The sequence below is a fragment of the Coenobita brevimanus genome, chromosome 13 (genome assembly GCF_032717465.1).
Source record: "Coenobita brevimanus isolate Jiangsu-jjx chromosome 13, ASM3271746v2, whole genome shotgun sequence".
Classification (NCBI taxonomy): domain Eukaryota; kingdom Metazoa; phylum Arthropoda; class Malacostraca; order Decapoda; family Coenobitidae; genus Coenobita; species Coenobita brevimanus.
In genome coordinates this window covers 26,383,348-26,395,571 of record NC_136966.1, presented here as the reverse complement: position 1 = coordinate 26,395,571, position 12,224 = coordinate 26,383,348, and the positions used below count along the sequence as shown (strand labels likewise).

Genomic DNA, 12,224 nt, shown 5'->3' with positions numbered 1-12,224 from the left:
TGGACCGTGCTTGGAGTGCAGGAACTGTATGTGTTCTTCGCCCTCATGCTTCTCATGCTCCATTCAAGGAAACATGAGTTGGAAGATTACTGGTCCATGGACCCTTTACTACCCTCACCCACCTTCAATAAGTACATGGCCAGAGATCGCTACAGTAACATCATGGGAAGCCTGGACTTCACCAACAACGATGTACCTTCCCAGACTGACCCACTATGGAAGATCTGGGAGATTCTGAACAGAATGAAAGATAAGTTTATTTCATTCTTCCACCCATTTCAGAAGGTTGTCATAGATGAATCCTTGGTTCTGTTCAGAGGACGTCTGAGGTTCGTACAGTACATTCCAAGCAAACGTCATCAGTTTGGAATCAAGTTCTTTGTACTATGTGACTGTAAGACGGGGTACATCCTTGACTTCGTCATCTATTCAGCCAGCACTGTCGATCTGGACAAAACACACCCCCTTGGCTTCTCAGGCTGTGTATTGAAAGTGCTGCTTGAAAGGTATTTTAGTGGGAATCATGTGCTGTATACTTACAATTATTATACAGCACCAAAACTTGCTAAACACCTTTCAGAGTACAGCATTGGCCCCTGCGGCACTGTCAAGAGTAATCATGCCCACTTCCCCAAATTCCCTGAGGCAGGAAATTCGCAGCGAGGACACGTGCACCTATTCAAGTCTGAGAAGATGCTGGCAATACGGTGGCATGAGAAGATAGTCGTGCACATGCTCACCACTGTACACAAGGGGGAACTGGAAGACAGTTGGAAGGTCGACCATAGGACAGGCAAGACTGTTATGAAACCTGATGCTGTCATTGACTACAATATCAACATGCAGCTGAACGCCTTCATCCTGTTCAAGATGAAGGTAAAGCCACCCAAATCCTTCTCCCTGAGGTTGATTGCCAGGACTTGTGTTCAGCAGCTGCTTGAGAGGTACGGTAGGGTGACAGCAACAGCTCCAAGGCGTCATTCTGTTAGACTTCCTGACGGACTAGAGCAGAGGGTGTGCATGGATCTGCACAGACTGGTGCAAGTGCCTGCCATAACTAAGAGGAAGGCTGCGATCTGCAGGTGCTAGGGGTGTGCACATACCACCAGACACACACCTGATCACAAACGCACCTCTTGCCAGTTCGCTGAGTCCAGGTTCCCCTCTGTGTAACCTGTTTTTTTTTATTACCACAGCCTGAAGCATTTCTAAAACAGTGCAAGTGGAAATGTAAATAATGTGTAAATAATGTATAAGTAGCAAGTGAAAGCAATAGATGTAAATATTTTGAACAGTGGAAAATAGTTTTATAAGTTACTGCAAGTGACAGTGCGTAACATAGTGTAAATAAAATAGAAATGTAAATAATGTAAATACAAGAGAAAATGTAAATAGAAATGTAAATAATTAGTAATATAAGAATATGAGTACAAATACTTGGAGTAATGACAATGAAAGTGAAAGCTTATGCTCTCTATGTAGTTTACTGAACGAGAAAGTGAATGCCTGGAGTGAAAATAAACTACTATTACTGAAGGAAACTTATGGATAAATACTGTATATATATATAAGTGTAATAAAGTACTAGGAATATAAAGTGTGAGTGTGTTTATGAATAATAAATGACAGAATACCAGCGGGGAACGAGCGTGGGTGGGAAGCTCATATGCACTCGAAATTTACATTGCATTCACAGTATTTTTTTTTGGAGTATGGATTCCAAACTAAGTAAATTCATAGAAGAGTGTTTCTAGTGATAATATCAGGCTGTGGTAATCATATTACGGGGTGTCGGGAAGTGTAAAGTGGAGACTTCGTTACCCAACTTCAAAAGTCTCCACAAGTCCTACGGAAGTCGACGAAGGCTCAACAAACATCCCAGGAGAAAGCTGATGGTAGAGACTTCGTTACCCAACTTCAGAAGTCTCCACAAGTCCTACGGTAGTCGACGAAGGCTCAACAAACATCCCAGGAGAAAGCTGATGGTATGAGCGATAAGCTTATATAATTATGATATTCTAGGACTAATAACTGATTTTTGACAAATATTTTTAAAAAGTCAGTCGGAGCGCGATTATCCCCGTGGGACATGCAGGGACCGCTTCCGACATCCTCGCGGTTAAGGGGTTAAAAAATCAAGTTACTTCCTCCTTTTCCCCTCATCTTTTCCTTCCAGATGCTTTTGTTTCTCCTTCATACAGTGAATAAAATGCACAGTATGCTCAAGCCTTTGCTGGTCCAGCATTTGTTTCTCCTTATCTTCTCATGTCTGTAATAATACTATCTTCAACTTATGTACCTTCTGCTATCTCTAATCTCAGTACTAAAAAGTATGCAGTGCTGCTGTGTTGACTCACTTATCAAGTAAGGGAGCAAGAGCTTTCACCTTTTCCTGTCAACTTGTGCGTTTCCTTCTGGCTGGAAGTTTGCTCTCATACAGCCTGTCGCAAAGGAGGTTGACCATTGCCAACCCTTTAACATGCCACATCCCAACCGATTTTTCACTACTGACCCCTCCCCAATCCCGGCAGATTTTCAAAAAAGTTTTTTTTTCGGGCTAAAACCTCTGCTTTTTATGAGAAACATTGGAAAATGCCCCCAAAACTGCTCATCTGAGCTTAAAAGTGGTCTAAACAGGTGATCCTTTAAATGCCTGGTACCGTGTTCTCTGCAGCCTTGCTGTGAGTGTCGCGTTTTCTATTAGCGGTAACTATTGGAAACCACTCAGAAGACGTAGATATTTGTGATATTTGTTCATTTGATACGAATTTATATGTAGTACAAGAATATATTGGTTTTCACACAATAATGTAGGCGATATAAGCGTTGTTACATTCACTGAACACATCAACATACTGTGCACACCTTCCTTGGTGACGTTATCCTCTTATCACTTCTGCTCGTTTCTTCCTCTGGCGCCGCGTAATATTTGTCTTACACATCGTCATTGATTGGGGAATCACTCTCGCCTTGAATTTCGTACTGTGGCGTGACATGTCTTTAGTGGCCAGGTCACTGCTGACAGGTGAGTTGCCGAAACAATGGCGTGCAGGGGGGGGGAGGTCACCCAGGGTAAGGCATTTTCCCCACCTGGCAGCAGGTTGAGGAAGGTGTCCCATGTCTACATAGCAAAAATCAAGCGCAAAATTTGAAAATTGTGGAAATGACGGACCTTGCAATTACAAAACGTATAGATACATTATCGGAATTCACTGTGACAAAACGTTGCAACGTATCCATACATTATCGGGCCACCTCGGGTTAACTATCGGCATGTTGCTTTAATCTCTTGTATTTTCAAAGTCCCTGAGTATATCCTCAATCCGAAAATTTTGAAATATCTTCCTTCTTCCAACCATTCTGACTGTCGGCATGAGTTTCTTTATGTACGCTCCACTGGCCATCTCAGCTCCTTTTATAGAGATAGTTGCGACAACCGTGACCTAGCCCGGCCAGGCTCAAGTGACATACAGACTCCATATGCCTCACAGTGTTGCCTGGGAATACTCTACCCAACCTGGACATGGGAAGATGATGCACAGATTTCCCAGAAATCCTGAGAGAGGAAATGGAATGGGAAGTAAAAGTCCAGTAGGAAAATTAGAAAGCTAATGTCACCAGTTGTGTTTAGTAAGTTTAAATATGTATTTTATGAAAGACATTACTTGTAACACTAACATTTGATCCATGAAATACTTATTTATCACACAAATGAAATACTTTTTAGGATATCCCCAGGAATCGTGTAACAAATGACCACAGGCTTAAAGAAAATATGTCATGCCAGAAGTGCACACCCCACCATTGTGACAAAGGATTTGACTTGTTAAGCTTAGTTATTCAGTAATAGCTGCTCTGCAGTTCATCTATAATTCACACTATTTATGTGTTCGAAAGACTAATTAGAACTTGCTTGATATTCGTAAGCTCTCCCAATTTAAAGAATGCACAAATGCTGTATTCCACAAATGAGCTAGATGTAAGAATATTTGTGAATATTTGTAAATATACGATGAAAAACGTAATATCATATTCCAGGGCTTTTGGGAGATTAATATATTATGAGTTACTCCATATTATATCGTATGATTAAAAAAACCTTGCTTAATAGAAAATTAAATGGATATATAACTTGATAAGCCTAAATAATATACTGCCGCTCCCATACCGTCATCCTCATGCTTTCATGTTATGTAAAACGTACTGCAGTTAACAGCGTTGGTTATACTTACCCTGCGTTTTTTGTATCGTAATGGGGGGTTAAATTTAGAATCATAAGTCAGCATGGCAACTTTATTCTATAGTGACATTGAACCTGACCATTCTGTATATATCCTCGTATTATCTTGCATCGTCTGTCATAAACGATATAGACAATCTCTGTATTGCCCAAAACGGCTAAACTCATCGAATTATTAAGTGATGGGAATGGAAACATGAAATGATGGAAATAAAAACAGGGGACAGTGCAGTGTGGTTGAGTGAGCACTGGGAGAGGGTCGGAGGCAATATGGTCCCCTGTCGTCAACTGTCGCAGCTCTCTTAATAGAAAGCACTGGGACATCTGTTCTAACAGGATTCAGATTGTAGGGTAGCCTCCTTTCGGGACTTTGGAAACTTTTGCCACTGCACTGCACACTGTCTTTCACGTGAGTGTAGAACAACTTAATTTCTAAACCGACCTCTAACGATTTCTATCATTTTATCTTTGCCTATATTTCTTGGCCCCTTTCTGACCGATCTAGAGTTCCTATTGTAGAATGCCGCTGTTCTTCTAAAACTATGAGATGTGATGTTCTTTAGGGTTGGGTCTTTCTACTAACTGTCGTCCTGCTAGTCATCAGTTATCTGTGGTTTATTGATTAAAAAAAACAAAAAAGTATTCGTGCACTTCTTGCACGGAACAGTCTAACACATAAACGATGGCTGTTATAAAATGCCAGATGATTTTACACAGTGATATTATTATTTGCTTCATGAGGATGCATGCTTGACATTTCCTGGACTGTAATGTTTACATTTGCTCATGCACATGATAATCAGTTAATCAGCTTGGAACATTGCAAGTTACATTGATATAACTGGGTCCCCCCTGGACCATAGTTTTATGATCGACTTTACATCTAACATTGTCCACTCATATGGTGATGTTTCCACACACCACTTATGCAGTGATGTTTCCACACACCACTTATGCAGTGATGTTTCCACACACCACTTATGCAGCCACTTTTCATAACGTCCATCCCAACGGTTAATTCAACAGCTACGAGATGAGGCTGTTGAACAACTGGCCTAGCTTATCTGTTCTTTCTGATTTCGGGTTGAAGTTTGTGATTTATATTGCATTAAAAATCTCATTTCCTTTATCTTTCAGGTAATTAAAATAATTTAAAATTAAGTATCCATGCCATCATCATCTCAAAATAACCTTGGAATTATGTACTCTTAGGTCTGACGAACGATAAATCACATTAACCCTCTTCCAATATCCACTTCCCAGAAGAAGGGTGTTCTAAACAGATTCCTGATTATTTTCCCCGCTGGAGTTGTAAATCCGTACAGGGGTCCTATTCGCCTGCTGTATGGAGTACTTCACTAATCTCTCACTTCTCTTGGGTGAGGGGGTGGTTACCAAAACACAAGTATTCTAATAAAGGTGGAGGCAGAATGTTTATCATCTCATCAACCGCCATCTTACTAACTGATTGGAACCTCTATGTCTCTCTCTCTCTATTGCAGTGTTGAAACCATTTCTCTGTAGTATCGATGTTGACTTATAACTGGTCTACTGTCATCTTGTATGTGTTCCTGCCTAATCACGACTAAGACGAAATATCTCTCAAGCAACGGTCTCTTATCCTCTTGCTATCCAGCTCTCCGTAGCAAAACTAAACTGTCAGCCTCAGCATTGACCAATCACGTATGCAACTCTCAGCCCTGGAACTGTCTCTGTCAGTCTATACTTCCCTCTCTTGTGGCCTCCAGTTTTAAACACAGTGTATAATGGTGTCTATGAATGAAATGATCTTGATTTTAGCTTTGCTTGTCCGTGTGTGTGTGTGTGTGTGTGTGTGTGTGTGTGTGTGTGTGTGTGCTTGAGAGAAAGAGAGAGAGAGAGAGAGAGAGAGAGAGAGCAACTGACGCAGATATCCAACCATAGATTCATGTGAGAATCCAAGGGTATTGCCCTTGCTGCTTGGGCAACACCATTGATCTATCACACTGAGGCAGTGTCCAATACTGGACATATAATCATCTCTTATTTGTTATTATGTTTATATCTCCCATACAAAGCACATTTGCTGACAAATGTTACTTAGCTGACTTGGACCAAAGGGATGTCGTGCCCTCATTACCTTGGAATATGATCTGGGACAACACGTCAAAATTATTCCTGGATCAGCTTCTTCAACTCCTCATGTACTGCATTAGACAGCAATGATTAGATGAACTTTCAAAGAGTGAAGGGGTTAGGGACTGGTCATGGAAATGCAGAGGATTCCTGGAGTATGCGATGTCACATAGAATTAAATTCAGATATCCATTATACAATGAATGACATACTGAGTAAAATATGTCAAGTTAAGAGTTTCTTTAAGTCACACTGTCTTTTTTAATGTGAGGATGAAGGAACCAAAGGCAACGAGCCCGCAAAACTGTTCCTTTTAAGAAAAAAACAAAATACAAGAGAGAGCCAAATTCAAGATCCGATCATTTCGAGATGTCTGGACACACTGCGTTTGAAAGACTGGAGATCATAGGAAGCAGGAAATACAGACAGAGGGAGACAGGTCCAGAGCTGACCTGTTGCATAAATGAAGGACTGGGTGTAACGGTTGACTCTTGCATTAGAGCGTTGGACAGAAAAAGGATGAGAGTTTGCTGCTAGACGGGTGCAACGCCCCCGTCGTAGAGGTGGAGGAATGCATGCAGACAGTTCAGAGGAACAGTGACCATTGAAGCAGTGATAGAAAAGAGAAAAAGATGTAACAGTGCGGCGAAGAGACAGAGTTTGAAGGGAGTCAGTAAGAGGAGGAGAGTTAATGAGGCGAAAAGCCTTTGACTCCACCCTATTGAGAAGAGCTGTATATGGGGAGCCTCCGCACACATGAACAACCTGAAATATCTTAATAGTGTTCAACTTACAGTTTTACTAAAGCATTCTTTTCTATCAGCAAAGACTAATAGTTCAATTTCTGTACAAGGAATTCCTTATTCAAACTGTACCTGCGTCTGTAGAAGTCAAAGGCTCGCTGGAAGTAAAGCTCATCCAGTGCTGAGATATTCATGCGCCTCTTCATATATCGGATATAATCAGTTCTACGGACGTGGACAGTGACCAGTGTTACATCATGGCGGGTTCGGTTGAGACGGGACAGCGCCACGTTGATGTTGTGGTTGGCCTGCATAATTACCTCCTTCTTGAAAACTAAGAGATGCTTGAGAAGGTCACGATGAGCCAAGAGCAGATCACGTGGGCATGGGTTATTGCGCACATAGTAGGACTTAGTGAGGAGGGGCCCAGCCTTGGAGCCAGAACTCACGTTGGTTGACCTCTGAACTGCTCTGAACAGCATCTGATACAGGTCGTTGTAGTGGATGTGAGTGGTACTGCTCGTGAAGCAGGCAGGATCCCTGACGGGCACGGTGATGTTCTCAAACACTCTTCCCAGACTGGTATTCATATTTTGTGTTATTGAAACCTGTGGAACAGTACACAGAAATTAATTCCGGCCTAGGAGTTAAGAAATAAGAAGTACATATCCAGTCCTTTACTAATTGTGAAGTATATGGGCCGGGGGCTAAGTGACTGCCCTACGTAACAGTAAATATGGGAGACTGGTCATTGGCCATAGTAACACTGCAAGATCTGGAATCGTTGCACCCTCTACATATAACAACACAAAATGTAACATCTGAACACCGGATATTTTTCAAACAAATGATGAACAACGAAGGAAAAACACAGTAAATATAAATAATTATATTCTCCAGGCTACAGGTGTCCTCCTTCATCAATAATCTGTAACATTTGGACTTGAACTGCGGTAGGTAGATGTATGGGGGGAACTTAATCTGGTGAAGCATGTTCCAAAGAAAAGCATTTTTTTTTTTTTATGCAAGGAAGAAGGAACCAAAGGCCAGGAGCCTACAAACCGTTCCCTCCAAGAAAAAAGAAAAACAATACAACAGAGCCAATTCAAGGTCCGTTTATTTCGAGATGCCTGAACACACTGCATTGGAAAGACTGGGGATCATAGGAAGTTGGAAATACACAGAGACGGAGACAGTTAAAGAGTCGACCTATTGCATACAGAAGGACCGGGAGTAACAGTTAACTCTTACAGAGTAAGACAGAAAAGGGGTGAGAGTTCGTTGCTAGACGGACACTATGCACCTGTTGCAGTGGTGGAGGGATGCAAGCAGGCAGTTCAAAGGAGCAGTGACCATTGAAGTAGCAATAGAAAAGAGATAAAGATGCAACAATGTGGCATAGAGACAGAAGTTGAAGGGAGTCAGTAAATGGAGGAGAGTTAATGAGATGAAAAGCCTTTGACTCCACCCTGTTGAGATGAGCTGAATGTGGAGAGCCTCCCCACAAATGAGAGTTGTACTCTACACAGGGGCGAATAAAAACCGTGTATGAAGTCAATAGCTGTGCAGAGTTAAACAAGGTACATAGTCGGCTTAGTACACCTAATCTCTTGGAAGCAGATTTTAAAAAAGATGTAATATGATCTTTCCAAGATAAATGCTGACAAAATGAAACCCGAAGTATGACTGAAGATGATGCAAGATTGTGCCGGATATTATTAAACATTAGCGGGTGCTCCTGTGTAAGGTTTTGTTGAGTTAATAAGTGTAAGAACTGAGCTGACTCATTAAAAACATTTACCCTAGTCAGAGATACGAGCCAAGTCAGACATTAGGTGCGCCATAGCCTCATCCCTTGCTTGTTGAAGTAACTGCTCAGATGAACGCTGTGGGAAACGAATGGAAAGGTGAAGGGTGGAGTCATCAGTGTATGAGTGGATACAATTAGATGTACAGCATAGAAGGTCATTGATGAATAAAAGAAAGAGCGTTGGTGACAGGATAGAGCCCTGAGGAACACCATTCTTCTCTAGGAGAAGAACGGTGGCCGTTTACAACAGCAGCTATAGAACGACCAGAAAGGAGGGTAGAGATGAAGGCAAACATAGAAAGATAATAACCGTAAGAGGGCAGTTTGGAAATTAAAGATTTATGCCACAGTCGATCGAAAGCCTTTGAGATGTCAAGTGCAATGGCAAAGCATTCACCGGAGTTCTGAAAGGAGGATGACCTGGAGTCTGAAGGGTAGATGGGCGCATCCTTGACAGAACCCATACTAATGATCAGAGAGAAGGTTGTGACAGGAAAGATGCTTTAAATTTGTTTGTTATGAATGGACTTGAAAACTTTTGAGACACAGCATGTTATAGCAACTGGGCAATAGTTAGAGGGTTGAGTATGATCACCCTTCTTTGGGACAGGTTGAATGAGAGCAAACTTCCACCAAGGAGGAAAGGTACAAGTTGACAGAAAAAGGAGAAAGAGTTTACCTAGGCAGGGTGTAAGCACAGAAGCACAGTTCATGAGGACAACAGTAGGGACCACATCAGGCCCATATGCCGTGTTAATATTGAAGCCAGTGATGGCAGAAAATACATCAGTTGATGAAAATTGAATGTCAGTCATGAGGAAGTCAGAGGGGGTAAGTCATGGAGGAACAGCACTGGAGTCGTCTAAGGTGGAAATAGAGCAGAAAGTATGAGCACAAAGTTCTGCTTTATCAGTAGAAGAAATAGCTACAGAGCCATGAGAGTGGAAAAGAGGAGGGAAGGATGATGAGGTAAAGTTATTGGAAAGGTTTTTGGCAAGGTGCCAGAAGGTGCAGGAAGATATCGAGTTGGAGATTTCAGAACATTTAGTATGAATGGAATTACTTTTCACAGAGCAACGAACAGACTTAACATCATTCCGGGCAGAAACATACAAGAGCTGAGATTCAGGAGTGAGTTGACTCCAGTACCTTTTTTAGCCTTCTTGTTGTGGACGGTATTAGAACAAGCGTGATTAATCCAAGTCTTTTTTGCATTAGTCAAGGGATACGAGAAAGGAATGTATGCATCCATGCCTGAGAGAATAACCTCCGTAATGCACAAGGCGCACTCAGATATCTCCTGGCCATGGAAGCATTAATCATCCCAGGAAAAATCAAAGAAGCACTGGCTGAGGGCCTCCCAATCCACAGCTCCAAACTACCACAGCCACTGTTTCTTTGGAGAGTCCACAGGCCTCACTGGAACAATTGGACAAGTTAAGGTGGTAAGGTTGTGATTGGAGAAGCCCAACGGAGAAGAAAGATTAACAGCATAAGCAGAAGGATTAGTTGTAAGAAGAGGTCAAGTATGTTGGAACTCTCTCCAAGGCAGTCAGGGATATGGGTAGGGTGCTGTGCAAGCTGCTGTAGGTCATTAAGGATAGAAAAGGTATGGGCTTGTTCACCAGGTGGATCAGTGAAAGGTGAGGAGAGCCAGAGGTGGTGGTGAACATTGAAATCTCCTTAACTGGGGATTTCAAAAAAATTTGGGGGAAAATTATTTATGTTAGGCTGAAGGTCTGCAATATGGCAGTGAAGCAGTCAGGTCATGAGAGGTATCAAATACAGTGTAGTTTTGGGGAAAGTATGGAGAGGCGGCAGCTTCATGTAAGCATTTGCCATCAAAGTGTCAGCAAGCTGATGCAAGGGAGACAGTATTCTGTCATACTTGTAGGAAAGGTAGTTCATTTGTAATTGTTGGGATATTACTTAGCTTTGCTCCAAATTTTGTTCAGTTATTTTAGTGAAATTCCTCCGCATCTGCTACACATGGATGGGCATTATTCGAGCTGAAAGTACACATGATTCATATAAGTTATAGCTTACTGCTCGTCAGTGAAGAAGTTACAGATTCTATACAAATATCCAATTTTCTTTGGGGTGGTTTTAGCAGGTTATTGAAAGTGAGAGGTCCAACTGACGGTTCTGTTGTGCGAAACTCAGAAAATACTTCAGTACATTCAGAGATAAGAATATTGATTGCCTTGAAGGTAATATACTGTAGGAGTTGGCAATATCTGTTTGTTAGTAAACTGGATGCATTTGGTTTTCCTAGCATTAAATGAGACAATGTTATTTTGCCCACATTCTGTGATACCAGATTTTTCTTTGGAAACTGCTGTACTGAGGTAGGAGTTAGAGATATCAAAATTTGTGAATTGTGTTTACGGATAAAGGAGCCGTGAAGTGCTGAGTGATCTGCATTTGCGTGAATGGGATTATGGATGACATAAGAGACCATTAATATGAATGAGGAACATGGCTGGAGCCAGGACTTATCCTTGTGGCACACCGGCAATGATGGAGTGAAAACTGAAATATACATAATCTACATTTATTGTTATCTTTCTGACACTGAGGTATGATATCAGTGGGACAAAAGATGGCAGGGCATAGCAAGAGAGTTTGCATAACAGGGAACTGTGTCACTCTCTGTAAAAAGAATTAAGAAATATCAATGGCTACTGCATGCGTTTCACCATGTTGGTTAGTTAACAGATGAATCTGAAAAATGAAATTAAATATATCAATGGTGCATTTCTCATGGCTATAACCATAATATGTCACAAAGTTCTTGGATTCAAGATGTTTAGCAGCGTGCATATTCATGTCAATCTCAAATACTTTACCAAGAAATGATGTTTCAGCTATAGGTCTGTAATCAAAGATCTCAGAGGAACTTCCTTTCATGACAGTCTCAAATACTTTACCAAGAAAAGATGTTTCAGCTATTGGTCTGTAATCAAAGATCTTAGAGAAACTTCCTTTCTTTGGAACTTGGTGATGCTGGTTTCCAGCTTTTAAAAACTATCGAAGGGAATTCCATCTGGACCTCGAACTTTATTGGCTGGTAGTGTCTACGATATATTTTACGTATCTAGTCTGTATCTTAAGCGGAGCAATTTCGGGAAAGTCAAGTGCTAGTACAGGAACATTCTGAATTACATCCTCTAAGGTAGAATTTCTGACAAAAGTACTAGTATGAATATTAGCATGTCCATGTGTGTTATTTACTGTGTTTCTGCTTGTAGATTTCAGTGGAGAAATGGGTTAAGACTTTTCAAAGTTATTATTGAAAAGAACTGAGAGTTGATCA

At 41.3% G+C, this 12,224-nt stretch overlaps 1 protein-coding gene across 1 annotated transcript in view; it reads right to left on the bottom strand.

Annotated features, from left to right (window-relative positions):
• LOC145415180 (galactoside alpha-(1,2)-fucosyltransferase 2-like) overlaps positions 1 to 12,224 on the bottom strand; it is a 123,110-nt gene that overhangs the window by 66,779 nt on the left and 44,107 nt on the right. Inside the window, exon 3 of the mRNA XM_080284564.1 lies at positions 7,231 to 7,706. Within this exon, the coding sequence (XP_080140690.1) occupies positions 7,231 to 7,706 (476 nt within the window). The remainder of the gene's footprint in view (positions 1 to 7,230; positions 7,707 to 12,224) is intronic.